At 47.0% G+C, this 15,622-nt stretch overlaps 1 protein-coding gene across 7 annotated transcripts in view; it reads left to right on the top strand.

Moving 5' to 3' along the window:
- Positions 1–15,622, top strand: part of DAPK1 (death associated protein kinase 1) — a 180,601-nt gene that overhangs the window by 127,709 nt on the left and 37,270 nt on the right. For all 7 annotated transcript variants that reach the window (XM_031447142.2, XM_031447148.2, XM_031447144.2 and 4 more), the window contains exons 11-18: positions 926–1,018; positions 4,030–4,149; positions 4,617–4,715; positions 5,540–5,638; positions 6,911–7,009; positions 7,988–8,185; positions 9,567–9,764; positions 14,195–14,293. In XM_031447142.2, coding sequence (XP_031303002.1) covers positions 926–1,018; positions 4,030–4,149; positions 4,617–4,715; positions 5,540–5,638; positions 6,911–7,009; positions 7,988–8,185; positions 9,567–9,764; positions 14,195–14,293 — 1,005 coding nt within the window. The remainder of the gene's footprint in view (positions 1–925; positions 1,019–4,029; positions 4,150–4,616; positions 4,716–5,539; positions 5,639–6,910; positions 7,010–7,987; positions 8,186–9,566; positions 9,765–14,194; positions 14,294–15,622) is intronic.

Raw genomic sequence — 15,622 nt, 5'->3', positions numbered from 1 at the left:
TGGTAAGCGGTACAGCGTTATGATTATACCAGAACGTGTGCAAATGGCTCTCTAAATCCAGCCTTGGTCTGTGAGTGGTTGGGATGGGGGTGAGTGGAGCCATGAGTGTGTGCATTGTGGTCCCTTGTACCTTTTCAGTGCGGATGGTCTCTGCTGGGGCTGTGTCAGACATGGTTCTAAAGGGCATTCCAGCCAACCTGGAGCAAATAAAAATTCAGGGTTAAGAAGGTGACAGTTTGGCTTCCTGTGCACAGGGTCATGTCAAGCCCAGAGGGAGCAGGTACTTGCTGTGTCTCCTCATCACTGGGTCGGAAGTGTCCATCATTTGCATACCCATCAGGCTGGGGATGCCTTGATAGAGATGAGGAGGACCAGAACAATAGGTTACTCAAGGCTTGACTCTGAGTCTTAATTAAAGAAGCCCTTGGAGTGGCCTATGGAGTCCGCCACCTGCTTATTTCCAGCAGCGGCGTGAGTTTTGATAGTCACACTATCTCTACCGTTACCAGCTTGCCCGGGCACCAAGGACCCGAGGCAAGACTCTTGCCTGCCATGCTTCTCTGAGGGGGCACGTGCAAGGGCTTTGTTATGGTAAGGCCCCACTCCTCAAAGAGCAGAGAGCAAAATATGGAGAGAGAAAGGATGCAGGGCATCTGGTTCTGTAGTTGAATAACGAAGTGCAGAAGGAGAATCTCCATCTTGTTGTCTTGATTTATAAGACCTGTAGACACTTCCTGAAGCAAATATGATCCAGCCTGCCTGTGGGGTGGCCCACCCCGGAGGATACGTGCTGTCCGCGTGCATGCTACCTCAGAGACTTGCCGTTTGCACTAATTTGAGTATTGTTACATAAGCTCCCTCTCTCCTCTCCCCCTGCCTTTTTTTCCTACTCACGCTCTCTTTCTCTCTCTCTCTCTTTTTAAAGCAATCCGTTCGCTTGATATCACTGTGCCAAAGATTATCCAGGTCATTCTTGTCCAGAAGTAACATGAGTGTTGCCAGAAGCGATGATACTCTGGTAAGCAAACCTTTTCCCCGGACAGGTTCTTTCTTAGCGCTGTGTATTTACAATGTTTAAGTTGTTTGCTTTGTTCAGCAACCCAGAAAACCCGAAGTCGTGGGTATGTCAGGCCAGTTCCTCCTCCCCTTGAGGTGGGGAGTCGGGGTGGCTGATTTGATCTACTTTATTGCTTTTTTTTTTTTGGTCCCTTTTCCTCTTTGTTTGGATTGGCTATGCCCACTGTCTCTAACACTGCCACCCTCCCACCCCCTCTCCCCCCATGCAGTTTGATAAAAGAGAGGCTAGCCAGCTGAAGAGGAAAGAGCATATTCTAATTTTCATGAGCTAAAATGAGAGCCCTCTCTTGCCACTGACCCTGGAGAGTCTTGGACTGTAATAGTACAAAAGGGACAGACAACTGTCCTTTTGAACACACGCACCAAAACATCAGGGGAAGTGCAGTGGGGTTTGCAGGGATAGTTCATGGTAGACCAGAAGGCTAAACCCGCTGGCTTTGCCGATGTATTGACTTCTGAAGGCCCTTGAGAACAAGTCCCCAATTTTTTTGCTCTTTTTTAATCCAAACTGAAACCTAATCACAGATTAACTCTTCAGATATGATTGGACACATCTGAATTCAACAAGACTTTCCCCGACAGTCAGACAAAGGGGCTTTGTGAATCGTGATGGTAAAGGGGACTCCAGGAAAGGCAGAAAGGGTGGTTCTGTGGGAACCAACCTGCTCCTGTAACTGAATAGTCAGTGTTTCCTGAGTCGGGTCTGGGGACTCCAAGGGTAGGATCACACATTAGCAGACACTGGCTCTTTTTTTTCCTCCCTGAAGCTAAATAGTTTTACTGAGGCACTTGGTCTAGGCTAATAGAGTGAAAAAGAGGGAGGAAATGGTAAAAAGGAAAAAAGAAGTGGGAGAGAAGCAAGTTAGGAGGAGGAGGGGGAGGAAGAGGGGGAAGGCTGGATTGGGGAGTTGTTTGAAAGTGGTAGTGGAACCAGGGACTGGATAAAAACTGTTCATTTAAATAAGGTGATGAGAATGATTAAGTCTCATAAATTAAAATCACCCTGAATAATCAGCAGGGAGAAATTGTGTCGCAATGAGAGGTGTAGGGTAGGAGAGGGACTCGGGGCTGTGTGTGTAGGAGCTCCAGGTGGGAAGCCGGACATCAGGTTCACTCTCGCATCATCTCAGCATCCTGCTGACTGTGAGGACGTGTTACAGCATCCTGCTTATTCCTCCCTTTTCTTGCCGCTTTCAGGCCAGTGTCTCTTCATCTCCAACTTGGATTGCGATAGAAAGGCAAAACCCATGACATTCTTAAACGTGTGTTCTGTGCAGTTATTACTAAGGCCCCCATGAAGCTCATTTGGATTCAGATTTATAGAGAAGAGGAAGCACAGTTGAGAGAAGTGATTTCTCCGTTCTTCTACCCCCCACAGCAGAGGTTCGGCCTCTGTAGCTATGATGTCCAGATTTAACTTTTTTTTTTTTTAATAAAAGTTGATTTATTTAGAGAGATGTACATGGCGGGGGGCGGTGGGGTGGTTAAAGTAAAGGCAGATAACATACTTCATAGACAGCGCAAGCTGTCTCAGAAGGAAAGAGAGAGAGGCCACAAGGCATGGTGTGCCAGTTTTTATAATGCTAACAAGTGAGAGGATTATTCAATCTACTTTAGGGAACGGGCAGGGGTTCCCAGAATAGGGCCACCGCCCTCCCTTTGACCTTTCATGGTCAGCCTCGGAACTGTCATGGTGCCTGTGGCAGTGTCATTCACCATGCTGGTACCTTACAGTGTGTAATGAAGCTCAGGGTCCACTGGAGGCCGTCTCCCGCCATCTCAGGCCTGCAAGTCTGTTGGGAGTTAACTTTTTCACCATCCTGGTACCCACTGCTGTGTAGATTTGACATGTTAGTAGCTCTACACACTCTGTAAGTCCAAAATTTTTTTTTCCACTGCCCTAAGGAATCCTCTGTGTTCCCCCTTATTCACCACTCCCTCCGCCTTACGAAACTGCAATTCACTCAAATCTCTCAGTCCTTTTTGTTAGTGTTTCTGCTTTTGGCCATATCTTAAAAATGGTTACACTTGCACCTTTAATTAATAGTGACATATGAATCTGTGATTACCTAAAATCTGTTTTGGCATAAGGTGTCCTGGGGAGGAGAATACAACGTTCCACATTTTGTTGGATTTTGTGGTATTTGCTGTGTGAAAAAAGCACTTCTCACCTGATCACTTGACAGCTACATCGAGTGAGACTAACTCTGTGAATGTACAAGTTCAAAACTTTCGTTTGGGATTTTTCTCGCTTATTTTTTGGTTTGCATTTACTGAATGTTGCAAATATCTTATTATAAGAAAACTTTGATAAAGTAGCAAGAATTTGATAAACTCATTTTTCAACATTGTCTAGCTATTTCCTCTTTATAATTCGAATTGCACCATTTTCCTTTTTCTGGCCTTTATTTTTATATTTCTCCTCTTTTAGGCTCCCCCCCTTTAAAAAAAATAACTGTGATTAGCTTTCAGAGAATTTTGCTGTTACAGAACACCTAGAGAATGAAGAATTTCTAAAATGACAACCTGTAATTGGAATAATTACTGAGTAAGACTTTCTTATTCAGGTTTTTAGAATCTGAGTTACACCTGAAATTTCCTGGAGTGGTTTCTGGGACCATATGTGTTGAAAGATTCCTAAAATAAACACAAATAAAGGTAGTTTGTCATCCATCATTGTTGTAAAGCTGAATCTTAAAAGCTGTTTGCTCTCTGGGTTGCAGTGCAGGTGATGTTAAGACACAGGTAAACAGCAGGTGGTGTTAGTTTCCAACACGGAAGGGCTAAAAGTAACCTCGTACTTCCCTTCACGACCGTGTGGATTTGGGGATTAAATGGCTCACTTCTCTCTGGATGCTCCTTTTGACAAATGAGCCTTGGTTTCTGGGATGTTGACAAGAGGGTCGCGGCCAGCACCCTAACCCTTGCTCCCTCTGCACTGTCTCTCTCGAGGACGAGGAAGACTCCTTTGTGATGAAGGCTATCGTCCACGCCATCAACGATGACAACGTCCCAGGCCTGCAGCACCTCCTGGGCTCCTTGTCCAGCTATGATGTCAACCAGCCCAACAAGGTCCGACGCCGTCCTGCCGGGGGTGGTGCGGGTCGGGGGGTGGGACACGGCGACTGTGCACCTCGAAGTCCAAGGTGGGAAGACCCCCGTCTGCTCTTCCATTCTCCCTTCCTGTTATAAACTCCATACTGTGGGAAAAAAAATCACTTCTGTTTAGAGAGTGGATTGAGTTAGAAATAAGATCTTGTTGCATCGAGGGCCTTCATGCAAGGCCTTTGGACATGCACCTTTAACACCTCTAACCATGAAATTTTAAATGCACTCATCTTGTAAATGGAAATGTCACTTTTGATTGTGAATTCAAACGAGGAAGGGCTACCGTGTTCCTCTGACCGTCTTCCATCCCTGTCCCGCAGGGCACGTGTTGGTTGAGACACGGGAAGGTGTGTGGGGCAGCAGTGATCGTCTGGGCTGTTCCTTTCCTACCAAACCTGAAAAATAGTAATTTCTTTTCTCGCCTTTTCCAGCATGGGACACCTCCGTTACTTATTGCTGCTGGCTGTGGGAATATTCAGATACTACAGTTGCTCATTAAAAGAGGCTCAAGAATCGATGTTCAGGACAAGGTCATAATTCTGTTTTATTGCAAAGGAATTAATTTTTTAAGGCATTCCAAATGTCTCTAATCATAGAGGTAACAGAGAATAACATGGATGCGCTACTTCATTTCTCAGTTTCCCTTAAAGGAAGGTTAACAGCTTAAACAGCCTGGTCCTGTCTAGCACGTTATACAGGAAGGGGCAGACATTCATCCCCCTCGGGGCTCTGTCACCAGACATCAGCCTTTCTCTGTGTGTTACCCCAGATTTTCCTCTTTACTGATCATTTCTTCAGCAGCGTTATTTGATGTTACGTTTGGAGAAGTCTTCATTATCTAATTAATTGCATCAGAAATGTACTTGCCTGCACGTTTATGAGGGCATCAGAGTAAGGAGGATACGCTCTGAGGTACAGACACGAGAGACGAACTGCTAGTCGTCATTACAGTGGACCTGTTGCCCGTGTCCACAGACTTTCCGCAGAGCCGTAAACAGGCTAGATCTGGCCCTTGACCATATAGGGACTTCTCACCAGGAGTCGAAATGATTTTAAGGAAAGAAAAAGAACTTGTTATTTTGAAATAATTCTAGATTTACAAAAGAAAAAAAAATCTATTAAGATAGTACAGAGAGCTGCCTTATTCCTTTCACGCAGCTTCCTGGAATGTTAATGTCCTGCATAACCTTGGTCCTTTTGTCATATTGAAAAAGGAAATGGGGTTTTATTCGTCTTAGGAGTTGCTCCTTTGGAGCTGCCATCACATGGGAAGGGGTGTATAGTGACTGAGTGATGCGTGCATTCAGATCCAACAGCTCTCTGGGAAGGTGACTCTGCCTTGGTTTTTGCACAGGGTGGATCCAATGCCATCTACTGGGCTTCTCGGCATGGCCATGTAGATACCCTGAAATTTCTCCATGAGAACAAATGCCCTTTGGATGTGAAAGACAAGGTAAGGCCATTTCTCTTCTTAGGGACGGGGAAAGTAACAAAAGGTTGCCTTGAGTGTTGGCAGGCCGTGGGCAGCATGACCCAGAGAACAGGGATTCCGGGCCCAAGTCTTCCTGCAGAGATTTAATTTAGAAGTTCCTTTTTCCTGGTGGCTTGGTCTCATATTAAAATCTGATTTTAGCTGAAATATGCCAAGTGGTTGCCTTATTATATAAGCAGTGGACTCTTGCCCACAACATGAAAACTCAAAAGATCTGCTAGAGACACAGCCAGAAAGAGATCTGAGTCCTGGTCTTCTTACTAGCCTCTTCCTCTTTGAAGTGGCTGACAACACTGAACTTACCATCACTGGTGCTAGAAGGATTAATGAGACAGTGCACATAAAGTAAGGCTTTTGGGGTAAAGATGTTATAAAAAGTATTGATTTACGAAGATACCTTACTTTCACGTATCCGTGCTTCATTCAGTCCACACAACAATCCTGTGGATGAATTGCAGGGCTGGGACCTGCACCTAGGATTCCTACCTTCTCATCCATTATGTCCCCTGTGCAACTCTTCTCAGCTTCTAATCCTGGTAGACTGATTTGTCATGTTCAATGAGGGCTGCCACGCACAGTTGCACGAATTGTGCACTGCACCATATCTGAGGGATGACGTTCACATCCAAGACACGTGTATTTATTATGATAGTTTTCTCTCAGGCAGCAACAAGTTATCCTGTTTTGTTTTGTTTTGTTTTAGATCAGTTTATTCTGACACTTTTATGGCAGATATAAGTAAACTCTCCTAAGGAAGTTGCATCTATTACTAGTTCACAGAATGTTATTATGTGGGCTCATGGTGATGTTTTTTAAAGTCTCTGAGAATGGTAAGAAATAACATTCTGAACATAGAGAGTGAAATCAGAAAATTGCTCCTAAATAAAACCCTGTGTTTAAATAACATAGTATTAAAAATGGAATGTTGTGTGTTGAAAAAAAATCACATAGCTGGAAGCATCAGTATATGAAGAAGATTGAGAACAGCCTTCATCGAAAAGGGAACACACTCTCACTTGGGCAGGGCAGGGAGTTATTACACACAGGATGAGCTAGGTGTGTGGGCTTAACACTAGCTGGTGGCGGACACTCTACTCCAAGGTCCCTGCACAGTCACCAAAGGGACACCCGGCCTAAGGGGGGTGGGCACCAGCTCAGGGGAGGACGCGGAACCAGGCTTGTGTGGGAGACGGCTCCCCGGGGGCTCTGAATCTTTGACTGTGTCTTTTGCAGTCTGGAGAGACAGCCCTTCATGTGGCAGCTCGCTACGGCCACGCCGATGTGGTTCAGTTACTGTGCAGCTTCGGCTCGAACCCTAACTTCCAGGACAAGGTGGGTCACGGTCGCTGGTGTGTTCGCTTCCTCCTACTCTTTGCACGATTTCCAAGACCGGCACGGCAACACGCCCTTCCACGTGGCCAGGCAACCGAGTGATGTGTTGGGATCTTTTGGAATTTTATCCAAGTTAGGTTTGCTGCTTTGATTACAGAGGGCAGGGACTCAAACAGAAGCACTGACATTCATTCATTCATTCATTCATCCATCCATTCTCTAGGCAACCCTGTAATTCTCATTTTTACAGATGAGGAAACAGGCAGAGAGAGGTTCAGAAACTTGCCCAAGGTAACACAGCTCACTACTGGTGGAGGCAGTGCTCAAACCCACACAGTCTGGTTCCAAAGTCAGTGTTCATAACCACTACAGTAAAACAGCCTCTCGGAGACAGATATATACGTCTAATGATGTTGATCATGAATATAGAGAACTCATGGCCAAGACTGGTTCTTTGACTTGTCAGAGCATGATTATCTCGGTCACTTCTTTGCCAGAGCAGTAATCCATTTATGTGACTCATCTTTATGTTAAATACATGACAGGAATCTTGAGGCATCAAGATGGTTAGAAGAATCCTCGCTCAGAGGAGTGCACTCCTACTGTTAGTAAGTCTCAGATGAAGTCAACGAAGGCACTTTTACAAGAAAAGGCTATCAGTTCGCCCACGCGGGGGCGCTGTGGTTCAGAAGCGCTGAGCTGATGGTTCCAGTGGGCCCCGGAAAGTCAGCTGTCAGTCAAGTGCTGAGAAAGCTGAATTTGTCCAACACACGTGTTGAGGAAAGAAAAGCTAATGAAGGAAAGATGCCAGACCCACACCTATTATTTCACATTAATGTTTTGCCCCAGTAGCTACAAACTCTTTCTCTCCATTGCCTTGACTCTGCTGCTGAATTTGGCCAGGACTCCCACTGTGCCTGCGCTTCCTTGCACGCGTTATCGCACTCTCCTCCTCCCTGTGCTTGTCCCCTCGGCCAGGAAGAAGAAACCCCCCTGCACTGTGCCGCCTGGCACGGCTATTACTCTGTGGCCAAAGCCCTTTGTGAAACCGGCTGCAACGTGAACATTAAGAACCGAGAAGGGGAGACGCCCCTCCTGACAGCCTCAGCCAGGGGCTACCACGACATCGTGGAGTGTCTCGCCGAACACGGAGCCGACCTGAACGCGTGCGACAAGGTGCTTTGTGGGTGACTGCATCCCACTCGCTGGGGAGTGATCTGGGGGGCTGGAGGGACCACAAGACCTCTCAATTAGTGTACCTAAAATAACAAACTTGAAAGCAGCAAATTATAATTATCCTTCCTCTTCTCCGTTCCGAAGAGTCAGTGATTCTAGATTCTGTGTCATAATTAATATTCATTTGTGGGATGTAACAAAACTTGTGAATTGCTCGGATGAGTCAAGTTTCTTTTATTTTTAGCTTTTTTACCTTTTGGGCAGGTTCAGGGATGATCACGGAACCCAAGACAGACCCTCATTTAGGACTAAAATTGGCAACACACTATTGACTTGTAGATGGACAAAGAAATAGGAGGTTTATTTAGTTCCGTTTCCACTGTTTTGTAGGACAATAAGCCACTCTTACTTGTTTGGCAATCTCAATTCTAGACCAGGTTTTCTTTTTTGATTAAGCAAATTCAGCATAATCTGTTCTTACTGTGAACTTGTACTTACAACGAGTCTGTGATGTGGCCATAAACAATGAGATTCAGGACGCTGTAGTTAATTTAGTAACTGCCACGGGTGGAGTATTTTCTTGGTGCAGAGAAGTGGTTCTCAAGTGGGTAGTGACCTTGCCCGCAGGAACATTTGGTAATGGCTTGGAGACATGTTTTGGTTGTCACAGCCGGCATGGGGAATCTGGTAGATGAAGACCAGTGGCACTGCTGATCATCCCGGGACAGACCCCAAAATGTCCATCGTCCTGAAGCTGAGCAACCCTAGGACAGACAAGTTACAGAAATGTTTCCAAACTCCCTCTGCCCAGCTCCTGAAGTGCAACACGTCTGTTCGCCGGGGATTCTGTAGCAGGTGGAGTGAATTCCCAGGCCGGTGCTCTGTGAGATGCAGAGGTTAAGCGTGTTCTGTTTGCTTCTCATATATATGACAGCCCTTGAGCAAATCACATCACTCTCTCAGTTTCTCCTGGTGTGAAATAAAATAATGAACTTAGGGAGTTAGTAAAGATTGCTGGGCAAATGTTTTTGAGAAGTATTTTTCAAATACTTGATAGAACAGGCCTTTTGAGTACCAGTCATGACTTAAGTCCTGTAAATTCAGAGACAAAAACTAATGTGGAGTCTTCCTGCCTGAATGTACGGGCGAGCCTAGGTTAATTAAGCTGATGGTCAGCTTGGTCTGTGATGAATCAGAGTCGGGTGTGTGCGGCCTCTGCCCCAGCGCCTCCAGGAGTAAAGTTTATGGTTTCTAATCCTCCTTCAGGGTTTGCAGTAACGATCCTGTTGCCAGTTAAACCTAGCCCTGTGCTGCTGGAAAGGTGGGCGACCAGGCCCATGTGCCCGTGCGAAAGCGCTCACGGCCCCGGTGTTTGTTGCAGGATGGACACATCGCTCTGCATCTTGCTGTAAGACGATGCCAGATGGAGGTCATCCACACGCTCATCAGCCAGGGCTGTTCCGTCGATTTCCAAGACCGGCACGGCAACACGCCCCTCCATGTGGCCTGCAAAGATGGCAATGTGCCGATTGTGGTGGCCCTCTGTGAAGCCGGCTGCAATTTGGATCTCTCCAACAAGGTAAAGCTGGGGGGACAGTCCCGGCAGAGTCCAGCCTGTCTGTCCATCCACCTGCTTGGGGGTTTGGGCAACTTTCTGTCTGCATCTCTTCACTGTTAGTACTGCTTGTATGGGCCTGTTCTTTTTCACAGGGCTGTCCACTCTAAGTATATTTTCTATATGCCTTTTGAATAATTTCCTAGAGTGACAGAAGATTATTACATTAATAAGTACTTCCTACTGAGCCTGGCTTACCATTTACGGGCATAGAGAGAGAGAGGAGGAGAGAGAGAGAGAGAGAGAGAGAGAGAGAGGGAGTGTGTGTGTGTGTGTGTGTGTGTGTGTGTGTGTGTGTCCTGTAGAGGAGCCAGAGAACATGGTACACGTTGGGGCATCTTTCTGTTCCCCTAAATCTTCAGGAAAATTACCTAATGAGTTCTGATGTGATTGAGGGTCCCAGGACCAGATTCCTCAGGTTTCCCCCATTGAGAGTTTTATGGTCAAAAGTTCATAACATCTTTTTTGTGCCAGATAAATTTAGTAAGACCAATGGGATGCTAGCATTTGGTGAATGATAAGTGAAAAATAAGTAATTTACATGCACTTCGATTGACAAATAAAAATCTCCACATGTTGACTTCTAGAAATTAGCTAACACCTTCACTCTTCCCCTGAATACTGTCTAGATTTTTATCACTGAATATGATAGAACATTTGTAGCTTCAGCCCTGTATGAAAGGCACTCTTCTGTTAACAATTGTGTTAAAAAAAAAAAGACCAGTGGAATTAGTTTTTTAATTGCAGGAAATGTTTGTTTATAAATGGCCAGCATGATACCAGCAGAATTTTATTATGATTTGTTTGAGGTAAAAGAATTAATATCTGAAACAGCTGGAAAACTGCTTCTACCCAAAAAAAGTATTCCTCTTGCATATTATGTGATTAATTCTCATAGAAATTGAAATCGGTAATCTTCATATTCTTGAAATATGTAAAGGCAATTTCCTAGGTCTTAGCCATTGGCTGCTGGTTGCTTTCTTAGTTTATCCTTTTCTAATCTTGCCAAGCCAGTGATGTAAGTGGCTTAAAGGGGAAGCTAAATGTAATATTAAGCAGCATCGAGACGTTGGCTTTCCTTCCAGGAAGTCTTTAAGTGAATAAAAAGCAGCGTTAGGAACATCGTGGCGCTCATTGGAATACCACTGACTCGGCCATTGTATGCACGGCTGGCCTACTGTGTGCACAGCACCTGGGATTAGCTTCTCCTGTGATGGTGAGGGAGCAGAGTGTTTCGCGCTGCTCTGAAGAAGGGAAGGCCTGTTCACCCCATACCTACCTGCAGAAAGTGCACTTATTAAATACGCTTTTTAAAACACTCAGCAAGATAATCTTAGACGTTCATGTTTCAAAACAGCTGGCTTATTTAATGAGAAAACCTCTGCGTTTTGGTACCCCCGATGGCCGTGGTGGTAGTTCGTACGTGTGGTCTACACTTGTGTTTTCCACTCCATACGTCACAGCAGCGGCACTCAGAGGGCACTCAGTAGAGGCGTGTGTCATTGAATTGAGCTCAGGTGAGGCGAAACTCCTTTGTTCCACAACCCCAACCTCTTGGAACCGGCAGCTGAGTTCAGACTGCTGTTCGGAATGGGCTGGGAGCAGCGGCGTGCTGGTGATGGTAACTGCGCTCCGTACCTGCGCACAGGCCCCTGGCTGCCTTCAGTGAGTGCTCAGCGTCTCGCACCTTCCTCAGAAGGGCTGGTGTCAGCTTGCTTCTCTGTTCCTTTTTTCATTGTTTATTTTGGGAAAGATGATGGGGGCGATAGAGGAGCTTAAAGCATGTGCAGAAAAGTAAGAGGAAGGCATTATTTCCCCCAGAAAGTGCATCTGGCGCTACGTGGACTCACCCTGGTAACCGGCTGTCAGCGCGGCCGTGGCACAGTGACAGCACGCGTCCCACAGGCAGACTGTCACTCCTTTCCGTGCTGTGCCCTGCCTTGTCTTTACCTGGATTCAGCTCCCCCAGGGAGAAAAATGGCCATTCCGATCCTGCCTCTGTCACCCGGATGTGACAGGAACTTGTCACTATTTTTGACTCTCACTGCGGTGAAGCAGACATTTCTAGTCTGCATTCTTCTCATATGAAAATCGGGAGAGTGGCTGTTGCACTCTGCCGAGTCAGGGAATGCAGGAGAGGGGAGGAACTGGACAGTGCAGAGGGCACAACCTTGTGTGCCTTTCTGGGTTGGCTCTTCCTACCAGCGAAGCTAGAAAAAGCACATTGACACACGCATGCGTGGACGCGCGCTCCCGCACACACAGGCCGGTGCGCGCGCACATCGGGGAGCGCGTGCGAGGGGCCCGCGCCTGTCAGGCGCTGGTGGACGCCCTTGTCCGATGGCGCTGTGCCGGGCACCGTGTGGGGGAGCCTGTGGACGGCGGGATGGTCCTTGCCCTCAGACTGCTTTTGGACAGACACACAGACATTTCAGTGTAACAGCCTCTCGTGCTGCAACCACTGCTTTGATGGATGCTCCAGTGCTCCGGAAACACGGACGTCTAGGGATTAGAGAAACCAAGGAAAGCTTTTCAGAGGTGATCATTTTAAATGATTGTACTTTGACAGATGAAGGAGGGAAGGCATATTTCAGGAAGAGGAGAAGGCGTGTGTGTGTGTGTGTTGGGGGACGTTCTGGATGCCACTGTAGCTGACCTGTGGTGTAGGTGTTTCTCAGGGGAAAGAGAACATGCAGCTGGAAAGGATCCAGATGGTGAAAAACCTCGAATGTCTTAGGTTTTGTTCTAGCAAACATTGGGGACCATCAAAAGTGTCAGCTTTCCTTCATCCCATGTCTCTTCACTGACCATCTTCCCTTCTGTAAAACTGTGCCTCCTGCAACCAAGACTGTCTTCTTTATGCAGAAATCCAGACACTTCGTCCAAGTCTTCCCAACCTCCTCCTTTCCTTCCCACTTTAACTCTAGGGTATGCAAAAGCTTAATAGCTGCTTTCAAAATCACTCTAGAAGTTAACAGACAAAACACAAATATGCACACACATCGCAGCATTATTTGTGATAGCAAGAAATTGAGCCACCGTAAGTGTCCATCCTCAGCGGGCTGGCTAAATGAATTATGACCTATCTAACTAATCAGTATTATTCAGGTATCCCAAAGGTTTCACTTACAGACATGGGCAACTGTTCACAATCTATTATTAGGTAAATAGAGCAAGTGACAGGATAGAAGATCATGGTCATGTTTTGGCTTTCCAAATTGCTTATCTCCATTTATGGATTCATAGAGAGAAGCTTAGAAGGAAATCCACCAGTTTCGAGTAGGGCCAACACTGAGTAGTGGAACTTGGGAGAGGGGGAGAGAAAGGGAGGACTTCATTTTTCTACCGTATTGACCCAGCACATATCCTGTGTTGTTTGGATATTCTAAATGAGCAAGTGTTACCTTCAGAACACAAAACCTGTATTTGCACATCAACAGCATAGAACAGAGACACCCAAAGTTTCTCAGTTCATAGCATCCAGAGTGTCTCAGTAATTTTTTTCATGGTTCCCCCAGCGCAAAAGAAGTACCCCAAGTTCTGTTTATTAGGTAGTTTCAATCCAACTGGAAGAAAATTAGTATTTTTATTTCACTCTTATATAACCTCGCTTGGGTCCTCATGGGATGTGTGTTCTTGTTGGGCCCCTCACAACCCCGTAAACCTTGGACTCAAGAGTGGACACCACCAGCCTTGTTTCCTGTTCTACATGGATTTTTCTCAAGCTGTTTGCTTCCTGTCACAGCAGCCACCAAACCCTTGCTCTGCACACGTGACATTGAGAGGAAGGCAGTGCGAGCTCATTTGAGACACTGACCTACCTGGAGCTGGTCGTTCCCCTGGTGTCTGAACCTGCTGGTTCCATCAAAAATTTAAAATATTCCTCAGCACCCTGGGAATTCACTGCAGGGCCGCGAGATGCGTTGGCACACAGTTTGGAAATCATAGGCATAGAAAGTGGTTGGGTACGGCCTTGGAATGTCACCTCACTAGCACGTCCTCAGTGGCTGTCCTGCCATGACTTCTTCCCTTGCTGCATCTAAATTTGAGCTGTGCTGCAGATCTTGCCGGAACTTTGGGGCCCTCCAGCCCTGACTCATGCCTCCTTTCTGCCAGCGCAGCAGGAGACCTAATTTAGTTATCTGATGATAAGCCTCCCACTCTTTCATCCTTTGAAATTTTTTTTTTAAAGTGACGCTTTCAACGGAAAAACACTTGAAAACATTTTGCGTGGCTCGCCGCCCCCAGGGGATGGCAAAGTTTCTGGAGAAGGGAGACCACGCCTCCTGTTTCTTCCCAGTGGCTCCCAGATCCTCACACAGTGCTGACCCTGCGGGATCCCTCCATAACTGCCATCCTCAGCAACAGTCCTGGGTCTTCTTTGTCTCTTCCAGTATGGACGGACACCTCTGCACCTTGCAGCCAACAACGGGATTCTGGACGTGGTCCGCTACCTCTGTCTGACAGGCGCCAACGTGGAGGCGCTGACCTCGGTGAGTAGCCTTCTGGCAGGAGAAGGCGATTGCAAATGTCTCAGGCCTCGAGGGCACAGGGGAGAAGGTACTGCTTGGCAGCTGCACTCCAAAGCAGACAGGCTGCTGTGAAGCTTCATCTCCTCCTGTGCAGTTACGTAAACATTTGCCCATACAGACCCAGGGTAAGAGCTCGTTAATGCTTCCTCCTCTCCTCCCCAGGCCCGCGCCCTGCCAGGAACACCTGCTGTTTCCCACTGGCCTCTGCGCTTCCCGTGTTACACAACAGGCCTTGGTGGGTTTTATTAGACGTGTGTGTTTATCTGTCCTGACCGCGCCCCCCTCCACCACAGGCCAATGGAGGTGCTGCAGGCTTTCAGGGAGGGAGGAGGAACGCCCCGCGGTGTCGGGGGAACAGGTGACAAGAGATGTTCTGTCTCCTTTAAAGAAAAGTCTGGCTTTGCTCTTCAGCCCACAACATATTTTAAAATGAGATTTCTTTCATTTCCCTCGCTCCCGACACTCCCTGCTCCAGACCTGGTACCTCCCTGCAGAAGACGCCCTTTGATTCACATTTTACTGATGCAGTGAAATATTATCATGAGTTGTTTCCGGCCCAATAGGGGGTTGCGTCTCCATTCTCTCGTGTGAAAGATTCCTGAGACTCACTAGAGTTTAGTGCTTCCTCTAAGGAGATCCACTGGAGTTCTGAAATACAGTGGCCAACCTTGGGAAAATCAGGTCTCTGAGGCTGGGGCATCATAGAGGGGTTGGCAGTCTGTGGACCACGGGCCAAATCCAACCTGCTGCCTGCTTCTGTTAATAAGGTTTTATTGGGACAACAGCCAAGCTGTTGTCTGTGGCTGTCTTCACTCTATAAAGGCAGAGTTGAGTAGTTGCACCAGGGACCCTGTGGCCCTCAGAACCCCAAATATCTACTCTCTGGCCCTTTACAGAGAATGTTTGCTGACCCCTGGCCTAGCACAGTGCATCCCTGGTGGTGCTGATGTGAGATGGACATCACTCCCTCCCACAGGCAGTGGGTCCATTCTCTGCAGTGTTGAGCCCCGAGCTGGGCCCTTCTGCAGGCCCAGTGAGGTCCAGTGCTCTATACAGGATTGTCCCCCGTCTGAGGGCACCTCCTCATCCATCACAGACCCACCCTCGGCCACGCATGGACCTCCAGGCCTGATGTGCCGTTACCAAACCCTGCCCGTCCGCATCTTGGCATGCAGTTCAGTTACTCCACAACAGAGCATGTAGTGGCATTTTTATGAGGAAAAGTATTTTATTTGTTACAGATGTTGCCTCATAAAAAGTGAACTGTCGAGGACAGCTGTGAAGGTGCCA

The sequence above is a fragment of the Camelus dromedarius genome, chromosome 10 (assembly GCF_036321535.1).
Source record: "Camelus dromedarius isolate mCamDro1 chromosome 10, mCamDro1.pat, whole genome shotgun sequence".
Classification (NCBI taxonomy): Eukaryota; Metazoa; Chordata; class Mammalia; order Artiodactyla; family Camelidae; genus Camelus; species Camelus dromedarius.
This window is presented reverse-complemented; position numbering and strand designations above follow the sequence as displayed.